This window comes from Oncorhynchus gorbuscha, linkage group LG12 (assembly GCF_021184085.1).
Source record: "Oncorhynchus gorbuscha isolate QuinsamMale2020 ecotype Even-year linkage group LG12, OgorEven_v1.0, whole genome shotgun sequence".
Taxonomy (NCBI): Eukaryota; Metazoa; Chordata; class Actinopteri; order Salmoniformes; family Salmonidae; genus Oncorhynchus; species Oncorhynchus gorbuscha.
This window is the reverse complement of record NC_060184.1, coordinates 20,680,379-20,694,239: the sequence shown is the minus strand read 5'-3', so window position 1 is coordinate 20,694,239 and position 13,861 is coordinate 20,680,379. Positions and strand designations below refer to the sequence as shown.

The 13,861-nt window shown below is 48.1% G+C and overlaps 1 protein-coding gene across 3 annotated transcripts in view; it reads right to left on the bottom strand.

Moving 5' to 3' along the window:
• Positions 1 to 13,861, bottom strand: part of LOC123990674 (tyrosine-protein kinase Fyn-like) — a 97,077-nt gene that overhangs the window by 19,434 nt on the left and 63,782 nt on the right. For all 3 annotated transcript variants that reach the window (XM_046291412.1, XM_046291414.1, XM_046291413.1), the window contains 2 exons: positions 11,775 to 12,040; positions 5,912 to 6,008 (listed from right to left, as the gene is read on the bottom strand). In XM_046291412.1, coding sequence (XP_046147368.1) covers positions 5,912 to 6,008; positions 11,775 to 12,030 — 353 coding nt within the window. In that variant the 5' untranslated portion in view covers positions 12,031 to 12,040. The remainder of the gene's footprint in view (positions 1 to 5,911; positions 6,009 to 11,774; positions 12,041 to 13,861) is intronic.

Genomic DNA, 13,861 nt, shown 5'->3' with positions numbered 1-13,861 from the left:
CTCTTTGTACTCACATTTGTAGAGCTCAGCATAGAACTCTACTGCCCTCTTTCTAATTTCACTAGGGCTAGTGAGCTCTTGTCCAACAGCTGATTTGAGACAATGAATAATTTTTCTTTGTCCATTCTTTTCTCTAAACCAAAGAAAAATTTGGATGAGGCATCCATTTCAGATATTCCCTGAAATTTACTTCTCACCAGTGCCCCCTGTGCTCTGATACCCAGCAGGTCTACCAATGCAGCTTTTCTCCTCTTGAGGGCCTGAGTATGGCCTCGATCTCCTGTGGTCTCAACCAATGTCATGAGTTCCACTATTTCAATCTCTAGGGCTTTCATTGATCTGGTGATATCTTTAGTGACATTCCTCGTGTATTGATTACAAAATTGTTGAATCTGGATTTTCCCTATATCCCACCACTGTTGAATGGATACAAAACTGGCTTTTTGAGATCTCCATCTCTCCCAAAAAAAACTGAAACAGTTCCTGAAGTGAGCATCACTCAATAAAGTTATATTAAAATGCCAGTATGCGCTTTTGGGTTTTACATCGTTAATGAACACCACCTCTGTTATTAAACAATGATCAGAAAACCCCACTGGAGTTATCACACTTGATTTACAGACCTGAGATTGATGCTCAAAAACATAAAACCTATCTAACCTGGCCATAGAGATGATATTCTCTCTCACATGCGCCCAGGTGTACTGCCTTGTTCCTCCATGTTGACTCCGCCAAATATCACACAATTCATTTGTTACAATGAGGCGTTTTAAAAACATCCTTGAGGCTATATGAGGTTCTTGGTGATTTCTATCTAAATCACTAACTGTGCAGTTAAAATCCCCAGCAATAAACAAATAATCTTCTTTGTTACATTTCTCAATGGTATTTGATAGTGTCTCTAAAAACATACCCTCTCAACTGTCATCACTGGGGCATATACATTTATCAGACACATAGTGATGTTTTCATACCTTGCTCTAACTTTTAATAACCTCCCCTCAACTACCTCTTCAACCTCATATGACAACGGCAAAAACCCTTTGAGAACAAAATAACCACACCCCCACTTTTTGAGTTTTTATGACTACACACCACTGTCCCCCCACTCCTGTTGCCACATAACTTCATTTTCCAAATTACTATGCGTTTCTTGTAAAAAAATTATGTCACTTCCCTTTCCCCTAATTAACTCATACACCATGGCTCTTTTTTACATCTCTTGCCCCATTTACGTTTAAAGAAGAAATCTTAAAACTGCTCATGGATAAAAAAAAAATATAGAGGACGATCCAGCCACCACATCTCTTTACAGAGTTAAGACTGCAACTGAACTCTTTCATTTTCTTTAGAATTTACATCACTTATCACTCTTGTGACCACTTTCTTGAGTCTAGCAATTTCAGGGCTTTTCAAACTTCCGCCTGTAATTTTTGACATCAGAAACTTTGCTGATTCAATAAACAATTCACGTTCAGGGAAAAAATCAGTTACATTGTAATCTTGCATATATTTCTTCCCTTTTGTCAACTTCAAAAATTGACGTATCCTCTCGATCCCATACCTCCCTTCCACCCCATTTATCTCACTATATTGTTGTGACGCGTCAGATGACTCACTCTCACTATCCTCCCCAGAAGAATACTCCACCATCTCTACACCTTGTTCATCTTCAATTGATTTATCAAACTCTACCTTTCTCTTAGAATTAGACCCTTCACCACCCCTTACATTCTTCCTTTTACTCCTCGGTATTTTGAAAACATCCGCTTCCTTTTCCGTTATTTCAATCTCCTCTTGACCTCCAATTTCATTTTCCAGCACCACCTCAGCGACGGCAGTCGCAATCTCGCCTACTGTTTCCCCTCCCTCTTTGTTCTGATCTACCACAATTGCCCCCGTATCCACACTGCCTTCCTCTCCTCCTTTTCCAACCACATCTGCCCACCTTCTCTCTTCTCCTGTACCCTTAGCATGTTCATCCCTTCGCGGTGGTGCGTTAGTTGTACTCGCACTAAAACTACTACCAGGCTCAGCGCGCTCATTTTCGGGACAATTACGCACCAAATGCCCCTCTCTTCCACAGCCAAAGCATTTCATTGATTCAGTAGATGCAAAGAAGACATAATCAAATCCATCAATCTTAAAACTGAACGCTAAATCCAGTTCATCTCCTTCCTTTTTTAAAATCATATGCACTTGTCTCCTATGAGACACGACATGTTTCAACAACGGAGATTTGCATCCAAAAGGAACTTTCTTTATTGTAGACACTATTTGACCATGGCGCGATAACTCTCGCCATAACACTTCATCTCTAACAAATGGTGGCACGTTAGAAAGCATGACTTTCTTCGCCGGATTCATAAGCGGAAATACCGACGTCTGTGTTTCTCTCAACACGACACCCATCTCAACTATTCTATTCACCTTTTCAATTGAATCTAAGAATATCACTACAGCGCTATTCATCCTTGAGGCTGATTTGATGCTATCATACCCAATGATAGCACCCACAGCCAAGCTACATTCTTCCACTGAACACCCTGTCGCAGCAGGAATCTTTACTCCATGCCTCCGACTAAGTTTTTCAAACTCTCCATTTCCACGAGTGGCCATAACAACCAGCCCCACCCGCTGGTTGTGCCCTCGCGAAACACCAACCTCAAAGATCCCACCACCCCTATACGTGCTTAGTGATAGTTTAAACAAGATACCCTTAAAACAACTAACCTAATCAATATATATATATACATACAACAACCCGATAGAGTGAAAAAGAAATTCCATTCGCTCTCACAATCACTCCTGCTTGACGACTCACTCCCAGCATGCACTCCCAGCATGCACTCCGATGAGAGAGAGAGAGAGAGAGAGAGAGAGAGAGAGAGAGAGAGAGAGCAGAGGAAAAGCATCATTACATGACATTCCCTACAGTATTGATCAATATACATGTGCAATACTCATCAGTCATGGTAGGGGTGAGGCTTAAAGGGTTTAACCCCTGCTAACCAAGGGAACCCACGTGGGATCAGATGGTTTCATGTACACTATGTATTAGGAGATTGGCTATAGAAATAACAAATGAACCACCGTGATCAATAATGCATTTGACGTGAATACATTGGGTAGCAGTACATGCCTTGTTCATATGGAATCCTATACTGTAGGGAGGCAGCATGTGTTGGCAGCACTGTCTGAATACAAGCAGGGGTTGAAAGGAGGGAGGGAGAGCTCTTAACGACCACAGCTTGCATGCCCATGCAGCCATTACCGCCTCTCTCCTGTCCTCTTTCTCTCCCTCTAACAACCGTCTCTCCATCACGCTCACTCTCCTGTCCTCCCAACACACTGGCCTCGTTTACATCCCTCTCTCCCTTGCACATTTCATTTCATCTTTCTTTTTATATCTCCACTTCCTGACACACTTAACTGTTATCCCTCGCTGTCTCTCAAACACAGTATAGTCCCTTCTTCTCTTCAGCACCAGACTGCATTACATTCTTAATCTCCCTGTATTCCTCTCAATGTATTCCACAGTACCCCACCACTCATTCATTTATCCTCTCCTCCCCAGCCTCCTCCCTGTTTTCCTCTTCCCCCTGACTCCTCCGCAACACCATCAAAAACACAGGAGACATAGGTGATGCCTTAAGGAGTGGTCCATTATTTGCTAGCCCGCGCACACACACACACACACACACACACACACACACACACACACACACACACACACACACACACACACACACACACACACACACACACACACACACACACACACACACACACACACACACACACACACACACACACACACACACACACACACACACACACACACACACACACACACACAGGTCCCTCAAACATAGTCTCCCCCACACACAGAACCACCTACCACTGTCTACTACTACATCCCTAGTAGCGATCTTTCATTTGTCCTGAATAAAAACATGACGGGTTTCATTTGTTCTGAGAGGACAATGGAGGTTACATCTGGAGGGCTAGTGTGTTCAAGCTAACACGCTAATGCCAACAGCTGAGAGGAATGATGGACTGCTGGGAGGAAAGGAGGAGCGAGAAAGGCAGAGAGAGAGAGAGAGAGAGAGAGACAGAGAGGGATGGGATGGACCCCAGTCCAGTCACCACTTCTGTCTTCTTAAACAAACGCTCTTTAAACCAAGTCGGCTGCGCCGCAAAGACAGAAAACAACAACATGGGTAAACAAACAAAGAACCAGCCTTCTCCCATCTCCAGAAGTATTGTTATGCTTCAACTAACTTCTTTCCCTTTGGTCACTGCTAATGACAGAGTAATCATTAAACAAAACATCTGTGGTATTTCCTGCATATTTCTGAGGTAGTTGTACAAAAACAGACTGTGAAAAAATGTGCTAAATGTGCAATTGCATGATGAAGACGTATACACGTGTCATCTTGTTACAGCAATCATGTTATAGGAAACTATTCTAAGCAATCAGAATCAAACATTATAAACACTTGAGTCTTATTGTTTGGGATGCTTCCCTGTAACGTGCTGTTTGCATTCACCAAGTTCAGCGATTCATTATGCCACCATAATACAACACAACAGACCCTGTGCTCAGTAGCCACAGGAGTCCCTGGCTGCTCACAGGAGTCCCTGGCTGCTCACAGGAGTCCCTGGCTGCTCACAGGAGTCCCATGGCTGCTCACAGGAGTCCCTGGCTGCTCACAGGAGTCCCATGGCTGCTCACAGGAGTCCCATGGCTGCTCACAGGAGTCCCATGGCTGCTCACAGGAGTCCCATGGCTGCTCACAGGAGTCCCTGGCTGCTCACAGGAGTCCCTGGCTGCTCACAGGAGTCCCATGGCTGCTCACGTGATTCCCTGCCTGAACAGGCATCTACCATGTACTGTCTGTTTGCCAGGCAGCCTGGCCTGAGAGGGAGAGACTGGGCCTGGGCTGGGTGCAGTTACTCTTCTCTCCAGCAGGGGACAGTGTGCCAAGCTAGAACAGTGCCTGGATGCTGCCAGGGAGGGAAGTTAGAAGTGAGGGAGGCGTGGGCGGACGGAGGGTGGATGATGGAGGGCTGAGGCTGCAGCTCTGACTGGCCACTGGCCAGGAGGAGAAGATGAAGGGAGGAGAGGAGGAGGGGAGGAGGGGAGGATAGCATAGAGAGGGTCCTAATGATGATGTCTTCCTGCCTTTGCTCTAGATGGGTGGGCAGTGGGTGGTGGTGGCTAAATGTGTGCTACTGGGGTATGAGGAGCAGCCGTTCCACACGGGAGAAAGGACAGGATGTCAGCTGCTAAAGCAGTATGGATGGGTATGGAGACTGGTGAGTATCCCCTGTGCTGCCTGGGCTTTAGGTTGAAAAACTACATGGGTGAACATAAACATGGGGACAGTGGAGGAGGAGCTGGGAAATCACAAACCTAAACAGACTCAGACAGTCATACTTCTGAGAGAATATATCAAATGACATCTTTCAGTGTGTCACTAAAGCCTGCTGAGAAGGAAAAACCCATCCATGAGGTTTCAGAGCAGCATGTTCATGGGCTGGTCTGAGACAGTTGTGCTGACAGAGGCGTAACAGAGTGGCTGCACTTTGTGTCAGACCGTTCAAAGAGAAAGTCTGCACCAGACTAAAGCAGACTGAAGAACAACACAAAACCATTCCACATCCCCCACCTCAAACTAAAGACCCCTGCCTGTTCCATACCATTTAAATGCGGATGTCTTGAAAATGGAAATAAAACTTATTTTACAGTCATTCCAACACCTTCCCCGGTCAAAGTGATAAACCGACGCAGCCAGGCTACCAGAGTGATTGTAATATGATATTTACATCTAGAATATAGACCTTTTCCCACTCTCAGTGCAGTAGGTGTGATGTGTGATAAGTGGCTGTACTATACTGTACTTACGTGCTGTTGATAATCTGAAACCTCTCCCCTTTCCTGAAGCTGAGGTCATCCTCTGTCCGCGCCTCATAGTCATAAAGTGCCACAAAGAGGGTGACTCCTGCCGAGAGAAAACACACAGCGTCAGCACTCAAGCGATTAGGAAGTGCAGCAAATGAACCTTAGAGTCTGAGAGACTAACATTGAACTGACTGACCCTGGAAGGGAAACTGGATGCACAGTAGTTTTTATACTAGAGTCTGCAGCCATTTCTGGATGCAGTGGATATACTAAGCTGTAGTGAATTGAATGTGAAATCATCCATTAAATTGGTGACAGTATAAATAGCTGGAAATAAGCCCGTCATACAGTATTGGACATCTTTCACCTGACAGGTAGCATACAGACACTGCAGCAATTATGAATGGAAAAGGTCCTTCATACAATCTTTCAGCAGGCAGGTAGGTAGCACATACACTACATACCACATGTAATAGAAGATTATTATTATTACCAACTACCTAGATGTCCAGGGAGACAGGCTGAGAGAGAATCTAGGGAGACAGGCTGAGAGAGAATCTCGGGAGACAGGCTGAGAGTGTCCAGGGAGACAAGCTGAGAGAGGATCTAAGGAGACAGGCTGAGAGAGGATCTAGGGAGACAGGATGAGAGAGGGTCCAGGGAGACAGGCTGAGAGAGGATCTAGGGAGACAGGATGAGAGAGGGTCCAGGGAGACAGGCTGAGAGAGGATCTAGGGAGACAGGATGAGAGAGGATCTAGGGAGACAGGATGAGAGAGGGTCCAGGGAGACAGGCTGAGAGAGGATCTAGGGAGACAGGATGAGAGAGGATCTAGGGAGACAGGCTGAGAGAGGATCTAGGGAGACAGGATGAGAGAGGATCTAGGGAGACAAGATGAGAGAGGGTCCAGGGAGACAGGATGAGAGTGTCCAAGGAGACAGGCTGAGAGAGAATCTCGGGAGACAGGATGAGAGAGGATCTAGGGAGACCGGATGAGAGAGGATCTAGGGAGACAGGATGAGAGAGGATCTAGGGAGACAGGATGAGAGAGGGTCCAGGGAGACAGGATGAGAGTGTCCAAGGAGACAGGCTGAGAGAGAATCTCGGGAGACAGGCTGAGAGTGTCCAGAGAGACAGGCTGAGAGTGTCCAGAGAGACAGGCTGAGAGTGTCCAAGGAGACAGGCTGAGAGTGTCCAGAGAGACAGGCTGAGAGTGTCCAGAGAGACAGGCTGAGAGTGTCCAAGGAAACAGGCTGAGAAAGGATCTAGGGAGACAGGCTGAGAGTGTCCAGAGAGACAGGCTGAGAGTGTCCAGAGAGACAGGCTGAGAGAGAATCTCGGGAGACAGGATGAGAGAGGATCTAGGGAGACCGGATGAGAGAGGATCTAGGGAGACAGGATGAGAGAGGATCTAGGGAGACAGGATGAGAGAGGGTCCAGGGAGACAGGATGAGAGTGTCCAAGGAGACAGGCTGAGAGAGAATCTCAGGAGACAGGCTGAGAGTGTCCAGAGAGACAGGCTGAGAGTGTCCAGAGAGACAGGCTGAGAGTGTCCAAGGAGACAGGCTGAGAGTGTCCAGAGAGACAGGCTGAGAGTGTCCAGAGAGACAGGCTGAGAGTGTCCAAGGAGACAGGCTGAGAAAGGATCTAGGGAGACAGGCTGAGAGTGTCCAGAGAGACAGGCTGAGAGTGTCCAGAGAGACAGGCTGAGAGAGAATCTCGGGAGACAGGCTGAGAGTGTCCAGAGAGACAGGCTGAGAGTGTCCAGAGAGACAGGCTGAGAGTGTCCAAGGAGACAGGCTGAGAGTGTCCAGAGAGACAGGCTGAGAGTGTCCAGAGAGACAGGCTGAGAGTGTCCAGAGAGACAGGCTGAGAGTGTCCAAGGAGACAGGCTGAGAAAGGATCTAGGGAGACAGGCTGAGAGTGTCCAGAGAGACAGGCTGAGAGTGTCCAGAGAGACAGGCTGAGAGAGAATCTCGGGAGACAGGCTGAGAGAGGATCTAGGGAGACAGGATGAGAGAGGGTCCAGGGAGACAGGCTGAGAGAGGATCTAGGGAGACAGGATGAGAGAGGGTCCAGGGAGACAGGCTGAGAGAGGATCTAGGGAGACAGGATGAGAGAGGGTCCAGGGAGACAGGCTGAGAGAGGATCTAGGGAGACAGGATGAGAGAGGGTCCAGGGAGACAGGCTGAGAGAGGATCTAGGGAGACAGGATGAGAGAGGATCTAGGGAGACAGGATGAGAAAGGATCTAGGGAGACAGGCTGAGAGTGTCCAGAGAGACAGGCTGAGAGTGTCCAGAGAGACAGGCTGAGAGTGTCCAAGGAGACAGGCTGAGAGTGTCCAGAGAGACAGGCTGAGAGTGTCCAGAGAGACAGGCTGAGAGTGTCCAGAGAGACAGGCTGAGAGTGTCCAAGGAGACAGGCTGAGAAAGGATCTAGGGAGACAGGCTGAGAGTGTCCAGAGAGACAGGCTGAGAGTGTCCAGAGAGACAGGCTGAGAGAGAATCTCGGGAGACAGGCTGAGAGAGGATCTAGGGAGACAGGATGAGAGAGGGTCCAGGGAGACAGGCTGAGAGAGGATCTAGGGAGACAGGATGAGAGAGGGTCCAGGGAGACAGGCTGAGAGAGGATCTAGGGAGACAGGATGAGAGAGGATCTAGGGAGACAGGCTGAGAGTGTCCAGAGAGACAGGCTGAGAGTGTCCAGAGAGACAGGCTGAGAGTGTCCAGAGAGACAGGCTGAGAGTGTCCAAGGAGACAGGCTGAGAGTGTCCAGAGAGACAGGCTGAGATTGTCCAGAGAGACAGGCTGAGAGAGAATCTCGGGAGACAGGCTGAGAGTGTCCAAGGAGACAGGCTGAGAAAGGATCTAGGGAGACAGGCTGAGAGTGTCCAGAGAGACAGGCTGAGAGTGTCCAGAGAGACAGGCTGAGAGTGTCCAGAGAGACAGGCTGAGAGTGTCCAAGGAGACAGGCTGAGAGTGTCCAGAGAGACAGGCTTAGAGTGTCCAGAGAGACAGGCTGAGAGAGAATCTCGGGAGACAGGCTGAGAGTGTCCAAGGAGACAGGCTGAGAAAGGATCTAGGGAGACAGGCTGAGAGTGTCCAGAGAGACAGGCTGAGAGTGTCCAGAGAGACAGGCTGAGAGTGTCCAAGGAGACAGGCTGAGAGTGTCCAGAGAGACAGGCTGAGAGTGTCCAGAGAGACAGGCTGAGAGTGTCCAAGGAGACAGGCTGAGAAAGGATCTAGGGAGACAGGCTGAGAGTGTCCAGAGAGACAGGCTGAGAGTGTCCAGAGAGACAGGCTGAGAGAGAATCTCGGGAGACAGGCTGAGAGTGTCCAAGGAGACAGGCTGAGAAAGGATCTACGGAGACAGGCTGAGAAAGGATCTAGGGAGACAGGCTGAGAGAGGATCTAGGGAGACAGGATGAGAGAGGATCTAGGGAGACAGGCTGAGAGAGGATCTAGGGAGACAGGATGAGAGAGGGTCCAGGGAGACAGGCTGAGAGAGGGTCCAGGGAGACAGGCTGAGAGAGGATCTAGGGAGACAGGATGAGAGAGGGTCCAGGGAGACAGGATGAGAGAGGATCTAGGGAGACAGGATGAGAGAGGATCTAGGGAGACAGGATGAGAGAGGGTCCAGGGAGACAGGCTAAGAGAGGATTTAGGGAGACAGGATGAGAGGTTCCAGGGAGACAGACTGAGAGAGAGAACAGGGAGACAGGCTGAGAGAGAGAACAGTGAGACAGGCTGAGAGGGAGTCCAGGGAGACAGGCTGAGAGAGAGTCCAGGGAGACAGGCTGAGAGAGAGAACAGGGAGACAGGCTGAGAGAGAGAACAGGGAGACAGGCTGAGAGAGAGAACAGTGAGACAGGCTGAGAGGGAGTCCAAAGAGAGAGGGGCTGAGCCTGTTCCATCTACCCAGGCAGTCTGCTGAATCTCTCAGCATAAGTCTCCACAAGTCTAAAGAGCTTTCTTTATTCATCTCCTTTCCCTGATCTGAAAGGACTTGATGCACCACAGCAATATGGTGGTGGTGGAAGCGTAGACAGTCTTTTGAGTGTTGGGACAGTGTTGAGTGTACGGTGGAAATGAATAGTCTGTGCTTTAAGAGCAAGGCCCTTGGGGATAGTAGCAGTGAGAAGAGAACAAGCTGCTGCCTTTCACATGACACAGAACAGAGAGAGAGAGTAAGAGGGAGAGAGTAAGAGAGAGAGAGGAAGAGGGAGAGAGTAAGAGAGAGAGAGTAAGAGAAAGAGAGAGAGAGAGAGAGAGAGAGAGAGAGAGAGAGAGAGAGAGAGAGAGAGAGAGAGAGAGAGAGAGAGAGAGAGAGAGAGAGAGGGGATGCACACAGGGGGATTTTGCATGCCACACCTCTGATGCATCTACCTGTCACAAGATACAAACAGACTGCATGACTTCTGAAGAAATGCCTCCACATCTCCTCCACTTACAAGAAACCCCTAGCAAGCCAGAATACAACAACCAGGCTTTGGTTATGCATGGTTTATTATTTATTATATATTTACTACAGTAATCTGAGGATTGGCATGTGAGTGAGGCCCATTCATTTCAGTAATTTAAGGTCACGGTACATACAGTACTAGCTGTGAATTTCCGTTCAGACTGTTGACTAAGTGCAAACAGATCAAATGATTCCCGATAGAATGTCACAAACGGAACCTCATCTATGAGCCTGAAAGGCAAAATGTTGCCTGTTTGACAGACAAGGCAGTACCACTATTTTGTCATGAAAGTGGTTTAGAGAGCGAGAGAGAGAGAGAAAGAGAGAGAGAGAGAGAGAGAGAGAGAGAGAGAGAGAGAGAGAGATAGAGAGAGAGAGAGACAGAGACAGAGAGATAGAGAGAGAGATAGAGAGATAGAGAGAGAGAGAGAGAGAGATAGAGATAGAGAGAGAGAGAGAGAGAGAGAGAGAGAGAGAGAGAGAGAGAGAGAGATAGAGAGAGAGAGAGAGAGAGAGAGAGAGAGAGAGAGAGAGAGAGAGAGAGAGTGTGAGAGAGAGAGAGAGAGAGAGAGAGAGAGAGAGAGATAGAGAGAGAGAGAGAGAGAGAGAGAGAGAGAGAGAGAGAGAGAGAGAGAGAGAGAGAGAGAGAGAGAGAGAGAGAGAGAGAGAGAGAGAGAGAGAGAGAGAGAGAGAGGGAGAGAGAGAGAGAGAGAGAGAGAGAGAGAGAGAGAGAGAGAGAGAGAGAGAGAGAGAGAGAGAGAGAGAGAGAGAGAGAGAGAGAGAGAGAGAGAGAGAGAGAGAGAGAGAGAGAGAGAGAGAGAGAGAGAGAGAGAGAGAGAGAGAGAGAGAGAGAGAGAGAGAGAGAGAGAGAGAGACAGAGAGATAGAGAGAGGGATAGAGAGAGAGAGAGAGAGAGAGAGAGAGAGAGAGAGAGAGAGAGAGAGAGAGAGAGAGAGAGAGATAGAGAGAGAGAGAGAGATAGAGAGAGAGAGAGAGAGAGAGAGAGAGAGAGAGAGAGAGAGAGAGAGAGAGAGAGAGAGAGAGAGAGAGAGAGAGAGAGAGAAAGGGACAGTTTGTACCAAAGTTAAACCCCCTTGTCCCCTGCAACTGACAGTGGATTTGGATCATTTTGGGACAGAAATAATCCACACTTTGATGGAAGCTGTGTTAATTAAGTAGAAACGCTGTAGCTCCTCTTGTAGCAGCAGAGGCTCAGTGAAACATAAAGGATATCCTGACTGGGAATATTCTCTATGTAAACAATGAACCCACCCTACAAAGGGCTGTGCAAGCGCCGGCCGGACGTTCAAACACAGGGCCGAGGGGCCGGGACTGGGCTGTGAGGTGAAGCGGGTCCAGGGAAGTCAGGAGAAGGGCTAACGGGGAACGTATGGACACCCCTACCTGTTCCGCCACGGGTGCGTAGGGTCCCGGTGTTGGAGGAGGTGTTGACCCCTCCGAAGACGGTCATCCCCTGGCCGACAGGCGCCTGGAAGTTGTTGAAGTTGGGGATGGCGGTGACACCGAAGCTGGGATAGTGCTGGTGCTGCGGCGTGGGATCGGCGCCATAGCGGAAGCCTGTGGCACTCTGGGAGATGCTGGTGTCTCGGTCGTCCGTGAGTTTCGTTGCTTCTTTATCCTTGCATTGTACACAGCCCATTATCTATATTCTACACAGAGAGAAACACAGAGAAACAGAGAGAAACACAGAGAAGAAGAAGAGGGATTATCAACTTGCTTGTAAATCAATAGAACATCTCGTCTGAAAAGGAAAAGGAAGGTTACAGGGCTGATGACAAGCCACAATACATGGAATAGAGGTGTACTTTAACATTGATCTTGGTTTGCTCTCCTCTCTCCTCAGATGACATGTCCTTGTCTCATTAGAGAAATGCTGTCTCTCAAGGAGCACTAGGAGGTTTATAGCCTGACATACACACGAGCACACACACGCGCACACACACACACACAAAACGCATGCGCACACACACACACACACACACACACACACACACACACACACACACACACACACACACACACACACACACACACACACACACACACACACACACACACACACACACACACACACACACACACACACACACACACACACACACACACACACACACACACACACGTGCACATACACACACAGCAGAGCTCCGGATGACTCACACAAACACTGTGTCTCTTTCACAGCCAGCGGAAAAAAATACACTCAGATATACACTCGTGTTGGGGAAGGAGAGCTAGTCGGGGAGAAGGGGAGCCATGGAGGATCGGTCATAGGGGTATTCACTCATCCATTATTCCATGATAACATCACTGCCAGCATCGACCGGCCGGTCCTATGGGTGGGAGGTGGGGGGAGTATGGACGTTGCTTCTGTCTGTTAATAACGAGACAGGACATATTTCCAGTCGGACATCTCTATGTTTCTTCCAACACTATTACTAAACCAAGTAGTCTCCTTTTATGGTATAACCTAGGTCTTCAAATACTGGTATGTAAACACACCTACAGACAAGAAAACATGTTCAAATACCTTCTGTAGAGACTGTTTATGCCTTGGCTGTGATGGTATTGGCACAAAATTAAAGCATATAAAGTTTATCAACTAGCTGGTGCTGGGGAAGATTACCACAGGACAGAATTATTCACCCTGTGACAATGAATGTGATCTCATTACCAGCCTACAAAATAAACATGAAATTAACACTGTCTGTGTAGACCAGCGCAGACAAACAGACTGTAAATTGAGGTGTTCCCTTGGAGACAGACTGCTGATCTTGTCCTCAGCTATAGCTGTTATGCTGGTGAATGAGGACCCAAAAGCGACTTAACGAAAACAGAGTCTTTATTCCAGTATTTGACAAAAGTAATAATCCTGGATATAACAAGGAGAAAACAAAACAGGAAAAACTTAAATCCACTCGTAGTAGCGAGGACTGACTGGAGACTCGACCATAGACTGCAGGTTGCTTAGGGAAGGCACCGACCGTAGCAGAATAAGACACCTGCTCACACGCAGCATCTGAAGAAGACAAAACACGACAGGGCGAGACCAGGACACAGAACAGCGAACATCATACAAGGATCCGACAAGGACAGAAGCGGAAAACAAGGGGAGAAATAGGGGCTCTAATCAGAGGGCAAACTAGGGGACAGGTGTGAAAAGAGTAAATGAGTGAGTTAGGAGAATGAGGAACAGCTGGGAGCAGGAACGGAACGATAGAGAGAAGAGAGAGAGGGAGGGGGAGAGAGAGGGATAGAAAAAGGGAACGAACCTAATAAGACCAGCAGGGGGAAACGAACAGAAGGGAAAGCACAAGGACAAGACAATATATGACAAAACATGACAATAGCCACGACTGCCCTCAAAGTGTCATTTGAAAATATTCAGGATTTCAATTAGAGGTCGGCCGATTAATCGGGATGGCCGATTAATTTAGGCCGATTTCAAGTTTTCATAACAATCTGAAATC